The sequence below is a fragment of the Cherax quadricarinatus genome, chromosome 7, assembly GCF_038502225.1.
Source record: "Cherax quadricarinatus isolate ZL_2023a chromosome 7, ASM3850222v1, whole genome shotgun sequence".
NCBI lineage: Eukaryota > Metazoa > Arthropoda > Malacostraca > Decapoda > Parastacidae > Cherax > Cherax quadricarinatus.
In genome coordinates, this window is record NC_091298.1 from 47,337,167 (window position 1) to 47,355,212 (window position 18,046).

The window sequence follows — 18,046 nt, forward strand, 5'->3', positions numbered from 1 at the left end:
CATTCACATTGCTAAACTCACAAACTAGTATTTAGTCACTTAGCCATAATACCAACTTACCTCATAATTTGTAATATTTTAAAATAAAGAATTAAACTAAGTCTGCCCGAAATGCCTAGCCATGCTAGGCGTTCTAGTGGTACACTCTGTAATCATTATTTAACTACATGTAAACCACACAACAACCAAATTCTGTAAATTCAACATTGTAATCTTTATAGAGAATAAACTTTGAATTGAATTGAATTGAATTGAACAATGTATTTACAATGTAGTGTTAGAGTGTTCAGCAGAAGTTTGTGGTTACAGGAAAGTGGGTGCAGGAGGGAAGAGGAGCGATTGGTGGAATGATGATGTAAAGAGAGTAGTAAGGGAGAAAAAGTTAGCATATGAGAAGTTTTTACAAAGTAGAAGTGATGCAAGGAGGGAAGAGTATATGGAGAAAAAGAGAGAAGTTAAGAGAGTGGTGAAGCAATGTAAAAAGAGAGCAAATGAGTGAGTGGGTGAGATGTTATCAACAAATTTTGTTGAAAATAAGAAAAAGTTTTGGAGTGAGATTAACAAGTTAAGAAAGCCTAGAGAACAAATGGATTTGTCAGTTAAAAATAGGAGAGGAGAGTTATTAAATGGAGAGTTAGAGGTATTGGGAAGATGGAAGGAATATTTTGAGGAATTGTTAAATGTTGATGAAGATAGGGAAGCTGTGATTTCGTGTATAGGGCAAGGAGGAATAACATCTTGTAGGAGTGAGGAAGAGCCAGTTGTGAGTGTGGGGGAAGTTCGTGAGGCAGTAGGTAAAATGAAAGGGGGTAAGGCAGCCGGGATTGATGGGATAAAGATAGAAATGTTAAAAGCAGGTGGGGATATAGTTTTGGAGTGGTTGGTGCAATTATTTAATAAATGTATGGAAGAGGGTAAGGTACCTAGGGATTGGCAGAGAGCATGCATAGTTCCTTTGTATAAAGGCAAAGGGGATAAAAGAGAGTGCAAAAATTATAGGGGGATAAGTCTGTTGAGTGTACCTGGTAAAGTGTATGGTAGAGTTATAATTGAAAGAATTAAGAGTAAGACAGAGAATAGGATAGCAGATGAACAAGGAGGCTTTAGGAAAGGTAGGGGGTGTGTGGACCAGGTGTTTACAGTGAAACATATAAGTGAACAGTATTTAGATAAGGCTAAAGAGGTCTTTGTGGCATTTATGGATTTGGAAAAGGCGTATGACAGGGTGGATAGGGGGGCAATGTGGCAGATGTTGCAAGTGTATGGTGTAGGAGGTAGGTTACTGAAAGCAGTGAAGAGTTTTTACGAGGATAGTGAGGCTCAAGTTAGAGTATGTAGGAAAGAGGGAAATTTTTTCCCAGTAAAAGTAGGCCTTAGACAAGGATGTGTGATGTCACCGTGGTTGTTTAATATATTTATAGATGGGGTTGTAAGAGAAGTAAATGCGAGGGTCTTGGCAAGAGGCGTGGAGTTAAAAGATAAAGAATCACACACAAAGTGGGAGTTGTCACAGCTGCTCTTTGCTGATGACACTGTGCTCTTGGGAGATTCTGAAGAGAAGTTGCAGAGATTGGTGGATGAATTTGGTAGGGTGTGCAAAAGAAGAAAATTAAAGGTGAATACAGGAAAGAGTAAGGTTATGAGGATAACAAAAAGATTAGGTGATGAAAGATTGAATATCAGATTGGAGGGAGAGAGTATGGAGGAGGTGAACGTATTCAGATATTTGGGAGTGGACGTGTCAGCGGATGGGTCTATGAAAGATGAGGTGAATCATAGAATTGATGAGGGAAAAAGAGTGAGTGGTGCACTTAGGAGTCTGTGGAGACAAAGAACTTTGTCCTTGGAGGCAAAGAGGGGAATGTATGAGAGTATAGTTTTACCAACGCTCTTATATGGGTGTGAAGCGTGGGTGATGAATGTTGCAGCGAGGAGAAGGCTGGAGGCAGTGGAGATGTCATGTCTGAGGGCAATGTGTGGTGTGAATATAATGCAGAGAATTCGTAGTTTGGAAGTTAGGAGGAGGTGCGGGATTACCAAAACTGTTGTCCAGAGGGCTGAGGAAGGGTTGTTGAGGTGGTTCGGACATGTAGAGAGAATGGAGCGAAACAGAATGACTTCAAGAGTGTATCAGTCTGTAGTGGAAGGAAGGCGGGGTAGGGGTCGGCCTAGGAAGGGTTGGATGGAGGGGGTAAAGGAGGTTTTGTGTGCGAGGGGCTTGGACTTCCAGCAGGCATGCGTGAGCGTGTTTGATAGGAGTGAATGGAGACAAATGGTTTTTAATACTTGACGTGCTGTTGGAGTGTGAGCAAAGTAACATTTATGAAGGGATTCAGGGAAACCGGCAGGCCGGACTTGAGTCCTGGAGATGGGAAGTACAGTGCCTGCACTCTGAAGGAGGGGTGTTAATGTTGCAGTTTAAAAACTGTAGTGTAAAGCACCCTTCTGGCAAGACAGTGATGGAGTGAATGATGGTGAAAGTTTTTCTTTTTCGGGCCACCCTGCCTTGGTGGGAATCGGCCGGTGTGATAATAAAAAAAAAAAAAAATAATAATTTACCGCATCTGCAAGGAAAATGATAGGATGAATAATGAGAACCTTCAAAATTAGGGACGCCAAGCCCATGATTCTCTTCAAATCGCTTATTCTCTAGGCTGGAATACTGCTGTACACTAACTGCCCCCTTCAAGGTAGGCGAAATTGCTGACCTGGAGAGTGTACAAAGAACTTTCACGGCACACATAAGTACGATAAGGCACCTAAATTACTGGGAACGGTCGAAGTCCCTTGATTTGTATTCCCTGGAACGCAGGCGAGAGAGATACATGATATACACTTGGAAAATCCTAGAGGGATTAGTACCAAACTTGCACACGAAAATCGCTCCCTGTGAAAGCAAAAAACTCGGCAGGAGATGCAGCATTCCCCCAATGAAAAGCAGGGGCGCCACGAGTACACTGACAAACAACACAATAAGTGTCCGGGGCCCAAGACTTCAACTACCTCCCAGCATACATAAGGGGATTACCAATAGACCCCTGGCTGTGTTCAAGAAGGCACTGGACAGGCACCTAAAGTCAGTACCTGACCAGCCAGGCTGTGGTTCGTACGTGGTCAGTGGTCAGTCGTTACGTGAGGTCACAGGCCCTGAGCTGCTTTGGTTAAACACTACACATTTGTTATGTATCAGTGTAACTTCAAGGAGAGCTTCCAGAGCAAAACAATAAATTGATAAACCATACCCCGGCTGGGATTGAACCCGCGGTCAGAGAGTCTCAAAACTCCAGACCGTCGCGTTAGCCACTAGACCAGCTAGCCACAATAAGATTCGTCCAACTAGGTATATTTCTACACCATAGGAAGGTTAGTTGGACGAATCTTATTGTGGCTAGCTGGTCTAGTGGCTAACGCGACGGTCTGGAGTTTTGAGACTCTCTCACCGCGGGTTCAATCCCAGCCGGGGTATGGTTTGTTTGCAATCGTGTCATTACGATTTCGTGAGTCAATAAATTGATACGTCATATTCCCTACTGTCTACATACAAAACACACTACATAGCAATCATAGCACCGACTGTCTACATAGCGAACACAAGATAAAAGTCAGGACGCCAGTAATATTAGTGAACAATGGATACTGAGAGGATAGTAACACTGTGATTTAAGTGGTTTAGAACTCCGACAAGTTGAAGAGTCAGACACCTGTGCAGGTGTTGGACAAGTGTCTCATTTATCATCATAAGAGTGAGGAACAGTCAGGAAACACCGTATGCTGCATAAGTGTCTCAATCTTCTGTTTGTGTATTGTTCACCTCCTGTCAGGTAGTAAAAGCAGGAAGGCTGCTGTTTATTGTATTATACACCTCACCACACCAAGTAGTCTATTTGATAGACAAAGGCAAAAGCCGACAAGTGAGAATAATACAACGTTTCCCCCAAGACGAACTTCATCACGCGTTGTACAAATAGTTTAGAAAACCGACAAGTTGACATTCGGCCATCTTTATTCTGGAAACGTTTCGCCAGCCAGTGGTTCCTTCAACCCATCTTTATTGGACTGAGGAAACCACTGGCTGGCGAAACGTTTCCTGAATAAATATTCCCAAATGTTGTACAAGTGTCTCATTTATCAACTTTATCGAGTATGTTGATAGTTGACATCAACATGATATGAAAAGAAATCTGTTGTCATCGTCTCTTTCAACTAAGTTATCAACCCAAAATTTCAGAAAACATGATAATTTCATTATTGGTTGGGAAAGGGAGGAAGGGATAGGGGAAAGGGGAAGAATTTTCTTCACCTTTCCTTTATAAACTCAAGGAATGCACAAGTGTGGGAAGTTACTAGTGATATCGTAGTGCTGCTGCCACCACAAAAATACCAGAGGTGCTGGCAGTGTACATGTTAAACAAATAACCCGCACATACGAGACAGCAACTTTATGACGATGTTTCGGTCCGATTTAGACCATTAACTAGTCACACGAGTGACTAGTTAAGTATTAAACAGTCACACGAGTAACTAGTTAATAATCCCAGTCGGTTTCTCTCTCCTATGTGCGTGTTATTTGTGTATTCTTCAGTCACGGTAGTGTGCCTTTGTGTTCTCTGGATCACGTTCTACACATATCAGTCTTGTTTCTAATGACCTGAATTAGTTTCACCAAGGGAAAGGTATTATTTAATTACGGTGTAACTTATATTTTACAGTCAGTAATTATACAAGTTATCCCACCAAATAAAGATGTCAGTTTGATGTATCATCGTAATCTCGTGGGTCATACATGTTGTCTAACACAACTATATAATTGTAGTGCTAACAGAGGACAGTTTTCAAAAGTTTAGTGCTAACTGTTAGTTATGAGAGGGAAGGGTTGGAATCCAGAGGGACTTGCCTAGCAAGGACCAGTAGGCCCACTGTAGTGCTCCTCAATTTCTTGCCCTCTTACTTATACTAGTAGTCCCCACTTCCTGCTACGTCCTCCAGACCTTGCCTCATCTTATTCAATATTTAAGATTCCATTCTCAAGCTTAACTTCACATTGTTCCAGACTGTGGAGCTGAACAATTCTCCAGGATGAGGGACTGACCACCTCAAAAACCATTCTTCCAAGGTTGATGGACTGATTACATCATCTTTACTTTGCTACTATACCTGGTGCCTCTATTGAACTGAAGAAACCTACTGTATATACAGGCGCAACGTTTCAGTCAACAATAAAGTTACCCAAGTGTTACCCATGTGCTACCCATGTGTGTTACTCATCACACATACAATACATAACATAATAAGTAAAGGTATATAGTAACAGGAACTGATACATGGTAACATGAAAGAGGAAAATTTTGAGACGCTCAAAAATCACTTAGTATTTAGAGGCAAACACCCCAGAGGTCAAGCATAGCAGTGGACTACATGGTCATTATTACCGTCTCCTTTACCTTCCACTCAGTGATCGTCTCTGCGATTTCTGGCTCTCTCCGCATCTTCTCCTTCTCATTGTCTCTACTGACAAACTCTCGGGTAATCAGAGGGCTGGGAAGTGAGGATAGGCAGAGAATAACGCCGGAGAGGAATGTTTTCAGAGGTAGGAACAGAGCCAAGACAATCCAACAGCGAGAGTTTGATGGTAAAGCTCAGACAGCAGCAGGCAGTCTGGAGACACTTACTGTATTATTTGGAATGACACGGCCCTTGTGGTTTAGTGCTTCTTTTTGATTATAATAATAATTGGAATGACACATTCTTGAATCTTCTAAACGTTTTTTTTTTTTGGTAGGTACGTGAGTTTGGCAAAGTTGTTAAATAATTATCTTTATTTACTACAGGTACATGTACAAGGTATACAGTCCTAGGTGACACCAGTGACATACTACTATATAGAAAGTCGCTTTTTATGCTGAGCATTTCCCGCAAATTAAGTCAGTTTTGTCCCAGGATGCGACCCACACCAGTCCACTAACACCCAGGTACACATTTTATACTGATGGGTGAACATAGACAACCGGTGTAAGGAAACAGGCCCAGTGTTTCCACCCCTTCGCCGGGAATCTAAACTGGACCCTCACCGTGTGAAGCGAGAGCTTTTGCCACCAGGCCACGAGACATGTAGGATGTCTGGACTGGAGGCGTATAAGAGAGAGTTGAGAAGCCCAGAAGCCTTACCGCCGAGTCTAGCCTAGCCGAACTGTTGAAGTTATCCGTGAATTGTTTCACATATCTTACCGAGGTGTGAAGATGTATTAGGCAGAGAGGATGAATTTGACACGGCGAATATGGTGTTCCTGTTTGTGGATATGTTGAAGAATTTTAATTTTTTCTAGACGAGGCTGAGGGTGTGATCGTCTACTTCAGTTTCTTCTTATATTGTGACTTTTTTGTGTGATGGTCTTCTTATTAGTATTTTCATACTACTCGTACAGTAGTATTATATAAGTCATATATTAAGAAACAACAAAGTGTCAGGGGCCCAAGACTGTTCAACTATCTCCCAGCATATATAAGAGGGATTACCAATAGACCCCTGTCTGTCAAGAAGGCGATGAACAGGTACCTAAAGTCGGTACCTGACCAGCCGGGCTGTGGTTGGTACGTTGGATTGCTTGCAGCCAGCAGTAACAGCCTGGTTGATCAGGCACTGATCCACCATGAGGCCTAGTCACAGACCGGGCCGCGGGGGCGTTAACCCCCGGAACTCTACAGGTAAACTCCAGGTATTAAAGTATGTAGAGACAGGCCACGTCTGGTAATTACCTCTAAAGGAACTGTGAAAGCACAATATAAATCACTATGATCAAGTTAGTCTATGAAAACGGCTTCACAGGTAAAGTATATAAAAGTTTAGTACACCTCTGCCTTCCAAGGCTGTGAAAATACTGCACAAATACGATACAGTCAACTTACAACACTGGCTTCACCCTCGACTAAGACTCTCGTACATAAAATACCACCAAGACATTAAATTGGAAAGTTGTAAACGAAAACTATTCAAAGTGTTGGAATGTTGTATGTGAGTTGACCGTGTATCTGTGGATAAAGCTTCTGTCCTCCCAACACCAGGGGATTGTTCTTCCTGACGACTGACCAAACTAGTTCATCCTCTTAACAACACGGTATTTCACTGGTGTTAAGACAGTTAGCTCAACTTAACGAGCCTTTAACAGTGATTAACTAACCAAACTAACATGATGTGAGTTAGTGGTTTAGAAAACTCACAAGTTGATAAATGAGACATTTGTGCAACATTTGGGTAATTTTATTTTGGAAACGTTTTGCCAGCCTGTGACTTCTTCAGTTTAATGCAGAGAAAGATGGAAGATGAGGAGGAGTTGATGTAATCAGTCCCTCAGCCTGGAAAAAATCTGTCATATATATATATATATATATAGGTCAACATCAAAGCTGCTTTCATAGAAAACCTGGAAGCTTTCTACAACAGATGGGAACATAAAAAGTCCGGGCTGAATGGTACTGCCCTTGATACTGGCCATGTAGTCAGAAACTGTAAGGCTGGAGATGATGTCCTGGTAGTCAGTAAATGGGGGGCTGATAGTGCTGTCCTGGGAGACAGTAATGGGGAAGCTGGAGGTGCTGTCCTGGGAGACAGAAATGGTGAAGCTGGAGGTGCTGTCCTGGGAGACAGTAATGGTGAAGCTGGAGATGCTGTCCTGGGAGACAGTAATGGGGAAGCTGGAGATGCTGTCCTGGGAGACAGTAATGGTGAAGCTGGAGATTTTGTCCAAGTAGTCGGGAATTATACGCAGGAAGGAATACATATGAATGACCTCATAGGGGACAGGAGCCATAGTAGGGAAACAAGTGTAGTGAAAGATAAGATAAAACCAATATTGCAAACTAGAAATACCGCAGGAAATAGCAAACAAGAGGACTCCACTAGCAATAGTGAGGATATATTACCAAAAACAAATGGTGGGAGCTCCATTGTTGGTGCTAGGGAGGATAGAAGTAAGACAGGGAAACATGCACCAACAGGGAATACAGTCACAGAAACCCAAGGCAAACGGAAACCAAGCCTGTGCACATACTATGCACTCGGTATCTGCTGGCATGGGAAATCTGGAAAAACAGATGGGACGTGCAACTATGACCACCCTAGGAAATGCCATGCCCATATGACAACAGGAAAATGCAAACTCCCTTCCTGTAAGCTTTTTCACCCTGAACTGTGTACCTCTTCAGTACAGGAAAGACTGTGCTATAACTTAAATTGCCAGGCATACCATCTAAAGGGGACAAAAAGATACAAAACATCCAGGCCATGGGAAAACCTGGGTAGCCACAGCCACTCAAGAGGGAGAGGTTTTTTAGTGCCAGGAAGGAAAAAAAACTGGCAGGAAATGGCAGAAATCGTACACCAAATCCAGTCATTCCTGGAGTGGAACCACAGTCGATGGCCTCCACTCCAAACCAACAGATACAGATACTAATGCCGGAAAAAAAATCCCCCCCCAGTACCAACAATACCACCAGTCCGATAACATTCTTCATTGCAAATATACAGGGTCTAAAGCCAGCAACAAACAACAAAATACCTTTCATCCGTGGACTGCTTGCAGAGGCAAAGGCAATGTTCGCGGCTTTCACTGAGACCCACATAAAGGATCACTTGGACAACGAAATATGGATCCCAGGTTACAACCTATACAGATGTGACAGAGTGAACAGGCAAAAGGGGGGGGTTGGCCTGTACATTGCAGAGTCACTTGTTTGCACAGAATTGCTAAATGCCTCAAATGATGTAGTGGAAGTTTTAGCAGTAAAGGTCGAGAACCAAAACCTAGTCATTGTGATAGTCTACAAGCCTCCGGATGCAACATCCCAGCAATTCCAGGAACAGCTGTTAAAAATTGACCACTGTCTGGAAAACCTTCCAGCTCCTGCACCCAACATCTTGCTCCTGGGGGATTTCAACTTAAGGCACCTAAAATGGAGGAATATAGCAAATAATATTGTTGCAGAAATAACACCAGGAGGCAGCTCTGATGAAAACTCACACTCACGCGAGCTTTTAAATCTCTGCACAAAATTCAATTTAAACCAGCAAATAATAGAGCCTACTAGACTGGAGAATACACTAGACCTCATCTTCACTAACAATGATGATCTGATAAGAAATATCACCATATCAAAAACAATATACTCAGATCACAACATAATTGAGGTTCAGTCATGTATGCGCGGAGCCCCAGACCGACATAAGGAGATTAGTCACGAGGGAGCATTCACCAAATTCAACTTCAATAACAAAAACATAAAGTGGGACCAAGTAAACCAAGTCCTAACCGATATAAGCTGGGAAGATATACTAAGCAACACAGACCCCAACTTATGCCTAGAACAGATTAACTCGGTAGCACTCGATGTATGCACAAGGCTTATTCCTCTAAGAAAAAGGAGGAGTAGATGTAAAACAGAAAGAGACAGGCGCTCCCTTTACAGGCGACGGAAAAGAATAACAGAGCGGCTAAAAGAGGTCAATATATCTGAAATGCGTAGGGAGACACTGGTCAGAGAAATAGCAAGCATCGAACTTAAGCTAAAAGAATCCTTTAGGAGTCAGGAATCGCGGGAAGAACTAAAAGCCATAAATGAAATCGAAAGAAACCCAAAGTATTTCTTCTCCTATGCCAAATCAAAATCGAGAACAACGTCCAGTATTGGGCCCCTACTTAAACAAGATGGGTCCTACACAGATGACAACAAGGAAATGAGTGAGCTACTCAAGTCCCAATATGACTCAGTTTTTAGCAAGCCGCTAACCAGACTGAGAGTCGAAGATCAAAATGAATTTTTTATGAGAGAGCCACAAAATTTGATTAACACAAGCCTATCCGATGTTATCCTGACGCCAAATGACTTCGAACAGGCGATAAATGACATGCCCATGCACTCTGCCCCAGGGCCAGACTCATGGAACTCTGTGTTCATCAAGAACTGCAAGAAGCCCCTATCACGAGCCTTTTCCATCCTATGGAGAGGGAGCATGGACACGGGGGTCGTCCCACAGTTACTAAAAACAACAGACATAGCCCCACTCCACAAAGGGGGCAGTAAAGCAACAGCAAAGAACTACAGACCAATAGCACTAACATCCCATATCATAAAAATCTTTGAAAGGGTCCTAAGAAGCAAGATCACCACGCATCTAGAAACCCATCAGTTACACAACCCAGGGCAACATGGGTTTAGAACAGGTCGCTCCTGTCTGTCTCAACTATTGGACCACTACGACAAGGTCCTAAATGCACTAGAAGACAAAAAGAATGCAGATGTAATATATACAGACTTTGCAAAAGCCTTCGACAAGTGTGACCATGGCGTAATAGCGCACAAAATGCGTGCTAAAGGAATAACAGGAAAAGTCGGTCGATGGATCTATAATTTCCTCACTAACAGAACACAGAGAGTAGTCGTCAACAGAGTAAAGTCCGAGGCAGCTACGGTGAAAAGCTCTGTTCCACAAGGCACAGTACTCGCTCCCATCTTGTTCCTCATCCTTATATCCGACATAGACAAGGATGTCAGCCACAGCACCGTGTCTTCCTTTGCAGATGACACCCGAATCTGCATGACAGTGTCTTCCATTGCAGACACTGCAAAGCTCCAGGCAGACATCAACCAAATCTTTCAGTGGGCTGCAGAAAACAATATGAAGTTCAACGATGAGAAATTTCAATTACTCAGATATGGTAAACATGAGGAAATTAAATCTTCATCAGAGTACAAAACAAATTCTGGCCACAAAATAGAGCGAAACACCAACGTCAAAGACCTGGGAGTGATCATGTCGGAGGATCTCACCTTCAAGGACCATAACATTGTATCAATCGCATCTGCTAGAAAAATGACAGGATGGATAATGAGAACCTTCAAAACTAGGGAGGCCAAGCCCATGATGACACTCTTCAGGTCACTTGTTCTATCTAGGCTGGAATATTGCTGCACACTAACAGCACCTTTCAAGGCAGGTGAAATTGCCGACCTAGAAAATGTACAGAGAACTTTCACGGCGCGCATAACGGAGATAAAACACCTCAATTATTGGGAGCGCTTGAGGTTCCTAAACCTGTATTCCCTGGAACGCAGGAGGGAGAGATACATGATTATATACACCTGGAAAATCCTAGAGGGACTAGTACCGAACTTGCACACGAAAATCACCCACTACGAAAGCAAAAGACTTGGCAGACGATGCACCATCCCCCCAATGAAAAGCAGGGGTGTCACTAGCACGTTAAGAGACCATACAATAAGTGTCAGGGGCCCGAGACTGTTCAACTGCCTCCCAGCACACATAAGGGGGATTACCAACAGACCCCTGGCAGTCTTCAAGCTGGCACTGGACAAGCACCTAAAGTCAGTTCCGGATCAGCCGGGCTGTGGCTCGTATGTTGGTTTGCGTGCAGCCAGCAGCAACAGCCTGGTTGATCAGGCTCTGATCCACCAGGAGGCCTGGTCTCAGACCGGGCCGCGGGGGCGTTGACCCCCGGAACTCTCTCCAGGTAAACTCCAGGTATATATATATATATACATATATATATATATATATATATATACATATATATATATATATATTTACATATATATATATATATATATATAAGGTAGTAGATTGGCAGACAGCAACCGCCCATGGAGGTACTACCGTCCTGCCAAGTGAATGTAAAACGAAAGCCTGTAATTGTTTTACATGATGGTAGGATTGCTGGTGTCCATTTTTCTGTCTCATAAATATGCAAGGTTTCAGATACGTCTTGCTACTTCTACTTACACTTAGGTCACACTACACATACATGTACAGGCATATATATATACACACATCCCTCTGGGTTTTCTTTTATTTTCTTTCTAGTTCTTATTCTTGTTTATTTCCTCTTATCTCCATGGGGAAGTGGAATAGAATTCTTCCTCCGTAAGCCATGCGTGTTGTAAGAGGCGACTAAAATGCCGGGAGCAAGGGGCTAGTAACCTCTTCTCCTGTATATATTACTAAATGTAAAAGGAGAAACTTTCGTTTTTCCTTTTGGGCCACCCTGCCTCGGTGGGATACGGCCGATGTGTTGAAAGAAGATATATGTATATAAATATATATATATATATATATATATATATATATAAATATTAATGAATGATTAAAATTTCAGTGAATGTATAAGTTTTATTTGGATCGTTTTTGTAATCATCATGATATGATCCAGAACAAAAGAGAAATATGACATTTACGAAGACAAATACCGTGTTTACATTGAGAAATGATATAATGAGTAAAAATATCAGACATAAGCCAATGTTCCGACAGTATAATTACTGAAGTGCAGATGAGAAAACCTGCCACAAGATTAATTAACACAAGGGATTGATGGAACTAGGATTTTAATTTCAAATATTACTGAAGTGAGGTTTCAGGCTTAAGGAGCTTATATTTGAACTTGACAAGCTTATATTTGAACTTGACAAGATTATATTTGAACTTGACAAGCTTCATTTTAGAAAATGTTGATTCACAAAGGTACGTTGTGCGAAAAACTTATACGAAACCACAAGAAAATCTCTGCAAATTTGGAAATTGTTCAGACTGTAAAGATTTATAAGGTTGGATCAGATTTCCTGATTCATACCTTTCTTTCATCATGTCATCTGACGAGATCAATAATTTCCATTTGAAACTGACTTGAGAATGTTTCAACACTGCAGTCAAATGGATTTTGAAACGGCTTTCTTTCATCTGTTTTTCTGTCAAATCAGAAAATCGTTTCTGAAATTGTTTTTGCAAGTCATTAATAATTTGTTTGAAATGAAGAAGGAAATTCCGCTTCACTTTCTTCATGATATTTTTCACAACATTAGAAATTAACCAAGTTAGAAACTTTCACTTGTCCTTCAAATAACATCAGAACTCGACTCACGAAATCGTAATGACACGATTGCAAACAAACCATACCACGGGTGGGGTTTGAACCCGCGGTCAGAGAGTCTTATTGAAGCTAGCTGGCCCAGTGGCTAACGCGACGGTCTGGAGTTTTGAGACTCTGACCGCGGGTTCAAACCCCACCCGTAGTGTGGTTTAATAACATCAGTTTTGCCCTGAATACCTTGACACCCGTGTGTACATCACAAATCAAACTTGTTTCACCTTGAAACTTCAAATTCAAATGATTCATATCACTTGTCACGTCTGCAAAAAATGTCAATTTCCAAAGCTAATCAGCGTTTGATAAAAGTGGTTCAAGTTGGGTCTTCTGTGAGAATGAATCAATTTCCTTTCTGAGCTGAAAGAACCCGTGATAGAACCTTTCCAAAACTAAGCCATCGAACTGCTGTATAACAAAGCAAGTCAGCGAACTCAGAATCAGTTTCTTCTAAAAAATCACAAAACTGACGATAATTAAGCCCGTGAGATGAAATGAAATTCACTGCTGAAACAACAGGTTTCAAAACGCAAAATATATCGTCATATTTTCCACACAATGCTTGCTGATGGATAACACAGTGAACAACATGGATAACACAGTACAACAACATGGACTCTCAGAATCCACCATCGTCATAAGCTTTTGTAATGTGTCCAACCAAACCTTTCTTCACCCCAGACATGATCTCTCCTCCATCAGTTGCCAGGCGTCGCAGTTTATCCCACTCCAGGTTATATTCTAATGCAGGTTTTTTTTCAGTTCCTTAAAGATGTCTTGTACGGTTCCTGTGCTGTGTATGATATGCATTGATGCTAATTCTTGTATGAAATTAAATTCATTGTCGACGCCACGGATGAATACTGGGAGTTGTGATGTGTCACATCATTCGATTCATCAAGTGCGAGCGACTAAAACTAAAAATTTGGTACTTTGTCTGCACTTTGATGAAATACATTGCTTCCTGTATCCTCATTTCTACGAGCAACAGACCATACCACGGGCGGGATTGAACCCGCGGTCAGAGACTCTCTGACCGCGGGTTCAGTCCCGCCCGTGGTATGGTTTGTTTGCGATCGTGTCATTACGATTTCATGAGTCATGTTTACGAGCAACAGTATTTGGCGTTAGACTGAGGATTTTGAACAGATTTGTTTTTTTCTGGATATAACTTTGTCACTGCTTCCATCATGCACTTTGATCAGGAGACTTGGACCTGCCCAGGAGACTTGGACCTGCCCAGGAGACTTTGACCTGCCCAGGAGACTTGGACCTGCCCAGGAGACTTGGACCTGCCCAGGAGACTTGGACCTGCCCAGGAGACTTTGACCTGCCCAGGAGACTTGGACCTGCCCAGGAGACTTGGACCTGCCCAGGAGACTTGGACCTGCCCAGGAGACTTGGACCTGCCCAGGAGACTTGGACCTGCCCAGGAGACTTGGACCTGCCCAGGAGACTTGGACCTGCCCAGGAGACTTGGACCTGCCTCGCATGGGCCAGTAGGCCTGCTGCAGTGTTCCTTCGTTCTTATGTTCTTATGTTCTTATCAGATCTCCATCAGTGAATAACTCCTCTTTTAGCTAACGCTTTAGTTACTTTGTAACTGGTCCTGCTTAAACTTCATCTTCAGTTCTCTTCTGCGTATAAAACTTTGTTGGGAAAGTAACTTGTGTTGTATTGATTCACATTTTTCCGAACACTGTGTTTCTGTGTACTGGTAGTAACTTGGTTTATGTTTGGTATCATAGTTACGACGTACATCGTATCATAGTGACGACGTACATCGTATCATAGTGACGACGTACATCGTATCATAGTGACGACGTACATCGTATCATAGTGACGACGTACATCGTATCATAGTGACGACGTACATCGTATCATAGTGACGACGTACATCGTATCATAGTGACGACGTACATCGTATCATAGTGACGACGTACATCGTATCATAGTGACGACGTACATCGTATCATAGTGACGACGTACATCGTATCATAGTGACGACGTACATCGTATCATAGTGACGACGTACATCGTATCATAGTGACGACGTACATCGTATCATAGTGACGACGTACATCGTATCATACTGACGACGTACATCGTATAATATTGACGACGTACATCGTATCATAGTGACGACGTACATCGTATCATAGTGACGACGTACATCGTATCATAGTGACGACGTACATCGTATACTGACGACGTACATCGTATAATATTGACGACGTACATCGTATCATAGTGACGACGTACATCGTATCATAGTGACGACGTACATCGTACTCCTTCAAAGGTGTAACATATTCCTGCCATACAACACACAAGACTGTATCACCTGCTGATACACACAAGTACTTTACTCCCTCCAGTCTTCATTAAACAGCGACACTCACTCTCCACTGTTCTTTACCTTTTTCCTTCAATAACTGAAGGTTGTATCTGAAAAATGAAAAGATTAGAACTAAAATTTCAACAAATTTTGACATATAAATTGTTACAAGCAACAAAATCCTTAACATTAATTGACTGAAAATTAGGGTATAATTATTAGTTTTGCTATTTATAAATATTTCAAGTTGTTGTGGGCCACATAAAATCTTGTTGTGGGCCGCATAAAATCTTGTTGTGGGCCGCATAAAATCTTGTTGTGGGCCGCATAAGATCTTGTTGCGGTCCGCAGTTTGAAAATCCCTGATATACATAATACAGCAGTGGAGTAACTTTTATGGGGAGATAGACCTGCCTGCCTCAGCATGACTCACGAAATCGTAATGACACGATTGCAAACAAACCATACCCCGGCCGGGATTGAACCCGCGGTCAGAGAGTCTCAAAACTCCAGACCGTCGCGTTAGTTGGACGAATCTTATTGTGGCTAGCTGGTCTAGTGGCTAACGCGACGGGCTGGAGTTTTGAGACTCTCTGACCGCGGGTTCAATCCCGGCCGGGGTATGGTTTGACCTGCCTGCGTTTTACGAACACAGAAGCAGCGGAGGCTGGCGACTACCGTTCTATGTATGTAGGTTCATTGTGATGTCTGCGGCTTCAGGGAGGAGCAAGTTTTGCAAGCCACTGAGGCGATGAAGACATTATTATTATTATTATTATTATTATTATTATTATTATTATTATTATTATTATTATTATTAATTATTATTATTATTATTGTTATTATTATTATTGTTATTCCATTTGTTATTCTTTACAGTACGTGCGAGCAGTGGCACAGCAGTTGTTGTCCCGGGACGAAGCCCTGTTGGCCCGGGCCACTGGTCCAGTTGGGTCCATAACCCCCATGGTGGCCATACTTCCTGCTCCACACTGCTCAGGTCAGTACCAGCCTTAATGTACCACTATGGTCCATCTGGTAGTAACCTCACACCTGTACCACTATGGTCCATCTGGTAGTAACCTCACACCTGTACCACAATGGTCTACCTGGTAGTAACCTCATACCTGTACCAGTATAGTCCATCTGGTAGTAACCTCACACCTGTACCACTATGGTCCACCTGGTGGTACCCAACAACAAGATAGTTCAGGTAAGACCCCATGTGGGGCGAGCGGGGAAGACGGGACAGACGAAGAATAGCACTGGAGAGGAGTGTCCACAGTCACAGAGAGCGTGCCAGGGCTTAACCCAGCAGCTAGGCGCTCGTGGGACGGTCTGGAGAAACAGGAGGAGCAGGCTCAGTTGCAACGGCCTTGTGGAGGTTGGAGGTCTTGAGTCTTGAGAAGCTGGCAGAAGGTTAAGTCACAGGAGAGGGCAGGCAGGTAGGAACATCAGACGGCAGCTCACTGGTGGTGTTATTTGACGTGATTAAGGAGGCAGGTTTCAAATCAAAATCTTGATTTCCTCGTAAAGATTACATTGTATGGTTTACATGTTACGAAATATTAATTACAAAGAAGGCCTAGGCATTTCGGGTTTGTTGAGGAGCCATTTTAAAAATTTTTGAAGCTACTCCTAGAAAGGTGGTATAGTTTAGTCTTGTTTCCAAAGGTGAAACGTAGAGGCTTGATGAATTCCAGAACTTGGGTGAGTGTGAAGTGAAGAGGTGGCTCGCTAGCAAACTTGACGGTTCCAGCACCGAGGCCTTTGTAGAGCTCAGTGTAAATCATGGTGTCAGCTTAAGATGGAGAAGGTAAGGTTTTCCCATGAGGGTGTACTGGAATCGTCAATATCTTCCTCTTTTTCTGAAGTGGATTCAGTAGGCGAGTCTACAGTGGTGTTAGCAGGTGACTGAGAATCGACAGGAGCAGTGGAGAGGTGTAATGGTAGTGTAACAAAAGGTTGGGAGGCGTGGGAGACGATAGTTGAGGCAGAATGAGCAGTGTTGTCGGCGGTAGAGGTGGTTGTAGAAGTTTCAGGAACAGTTGCTTGGGTAGGAGACAGATCTGCAGGTGCAGTGAAGTTCACAAAGTTGAGAAGAATCTTGATGTCAGCTGGAAGTGGGGAGTCCGGGAAAACGATGGCGGGCATGTTGTTAAGACGGAATAGTTCGCTCATGGTGATGTTCAAAGTGCCGGGATTAGCTGCATTTGTAAAGTGTGAATACACTATGTAATATAGCACTTTGGAAGGGGCGCCGTCAGGAAATGGAGAGAGTGAGTTGCCGAATGTAGAAATTGTTGAGTGGCTTGGAGGATCTTGGTGGTGTCAGTCTGTAGTTCCGTTATAGCTGCTTAAGTAGGAGAATTTGTGGTGGTCTTCTTTAGTTCTTCTTTAATCTTATTGAACTAGATTTCTTTTCTTACAGGACATTTGGCCGCAAGAGTATGGTGATTACTCTTGTAGTTTAGGCAAGAGCAGTGGTGGTGGTGGTGGTGTTGGTGGTGGTGGTGCTTGATTTGTAGACGTGGTCATCTGTTTCGCAAGTAGAACAGATTTTCTTGTCCCTGATATTGCAGTCCTTGGTGTTGTGGTTGTAGGAATAAAAGGTCCAGCAGGGAGAGACGTGTTTAAAGCGTTCAGGCTCGATGTGGCCAGAGTGAATAAAGTAGTAAGAAATGGCTAGTCTGTCATAAAGAGCTTGGGCAGCCATAGCGACGTCCGTGAAGGTGATCTTGATTATGGACGAGGTGTTTGGTATCATTGTAATGGTTTC

The 18,046-nt window shown here is 42.7% G+C and overlaps 1 protein-coding gene across 2 annotated transcripts in view; it reads left to right on the plus strand.

Moving 5' to 3' along the window:
• Positions 1–18,046, plus strand: part of LOC128687034 (uncharacterized) — a 197,515-nt gene that overhangs the window by 121,584 nt on the left and 57,885 nt on the right. For both annotated transcript variants that reach the window (XM_070082410.1, XM_070082411.1), the window contains one exon: positions 16,147–16,267. In XM_070082410.1, the coding sequence (XP_069938511.1) occupies positions 16,147–16,267 (121 nt within the window). The remainder of the gene's footprint in view (positions 1–16,146; positions 16,268–18,046) is intronic.